The sequence below is a fragment of the Cyprinodon variegatus genome, unplaced genomic scaffold, assembly GCF_000732505.1.
Source record: "Cyprinodon variegatus isolate N-32 unplaced genomic scaffold, C_variegatus-1.0 Scaffold506, whole genome shotgun sequence".
NCBI classification, from domain to species: domain Eukaryota; kingdom Metazoa; phylum Chordata; class Actinopteri; order Cyprinodontiformes; family Cyprinodontidae; genus Cyprinodon; species Cyprinodon variegatus.
This window is the reverse complement of record NW_015150959.1, coordinates 387,862-388,889: the sequence shown is the minus strand read 5'-3', so window position 1 is coordinate 388,889 and position 1,028 is coordinate 387,862. Positions and strand designations below refer to the sequence as shown.

The 1,028-nt window shown below is 32.6% G+C and overlaps 1 protein-coding gene across 1 annotated transcript in view; it reads right to left on the bottom strand.

Annotated features, from left to right (window-relative positions):
* Window positions 1–336: 336 nt before the first annotated feature.
* The window catches only part of smim8 (small integral membrane protein 8), a 5,449-nt gene continuing 4,757 nt past the window's right edge, over window positions 337–1,028 (bottom strand). The window contains exon 2 of the mRNA XM_015390617.1: window positions 337–672. Within this exon, the coding sequence (XP_015246103.1) occupies window positions 514–672 (159 nt within the window). The 3' untranslated portion in view covers window positions 337–513. The remainder of the gene's footprint in view (window positions 673–1,028) is intronic.

Below are 1,028 nucleotides of genomic sequence, written 5' to 3'. Positions count from 1 at the left end.
AGACCTCTACAGGAGATCCTTCCTGCCTACAGCATCAACACCTGGATAAAAAATGAGTTACTGCAACATTTAATCCCCCTTTAGGATTAAAAATTGACTTTTGAATTGACTTTATATCTGTATAAACATATATATATATATATACATACATACATATATATATATATATACATACATACATATATATATATATATACATATACATATATATATTTGAATTCAGAAAGCTTCCTGGAGAGGTGGCGAAACGTCTTCAAATCTTGGAAACCAAGTCCAGTGGATATTTTTTTAACTTTTACGGAAAAACATATGTGCATTTTTAGCTGGTCTTCCAGCCAAACCTCATTATTGTGATTAAAAAAAGACTTAATTCTTCTTGATGCAGATGCTTCCCTGTTCATCTTTGAGTTGGAACGTCATTAGACCTTAGACTGGTTGGATGTGTCTTTATTTTATTTTGTTGTTTTAGTCTAAAATAACATGATTTATTCTCAGTCAGATGGTGCATTGCTGTCAGTCCCATTTAGAAGTCTTCCTCTTCATGTATCGCTCTCCTTCGCTGTCTATGGCTTCATAAAGCTGCTGGTCATTTTCTTTCACAGCGTGCAGATAGCCCAGGTAACCCACGCACAGAGTGATGGCCGCCAGTCCAAATAACATCACTGGTTTATTCTGGAAAACAACACAGCTATGTTAGAGGACTGAACAGGAAAAAAACATCAAAATATAGGTGTTTTATGTCCTTTTTATTTCTATGCATTAGTTTGAGAGATATTTTCACATATCTGGGAAAAAAAAACATTTCTAACAAGATGACATTCTTCACATCTAGAATAAACTTTCTGGATTAATTTTAGGTCTCCAAATTGTTACTGTTTGTAATTTGTATTATTTTGATCAGAAAGAAACATATTTTCTATATTATTAATACATAATCAATCTGATTCTAACTAGGAATATGATATTTTTTATGTTTTAGTGATCTACAAATGGAACATCAGAGAGACGGCTGTTAATAAAAACGGCCT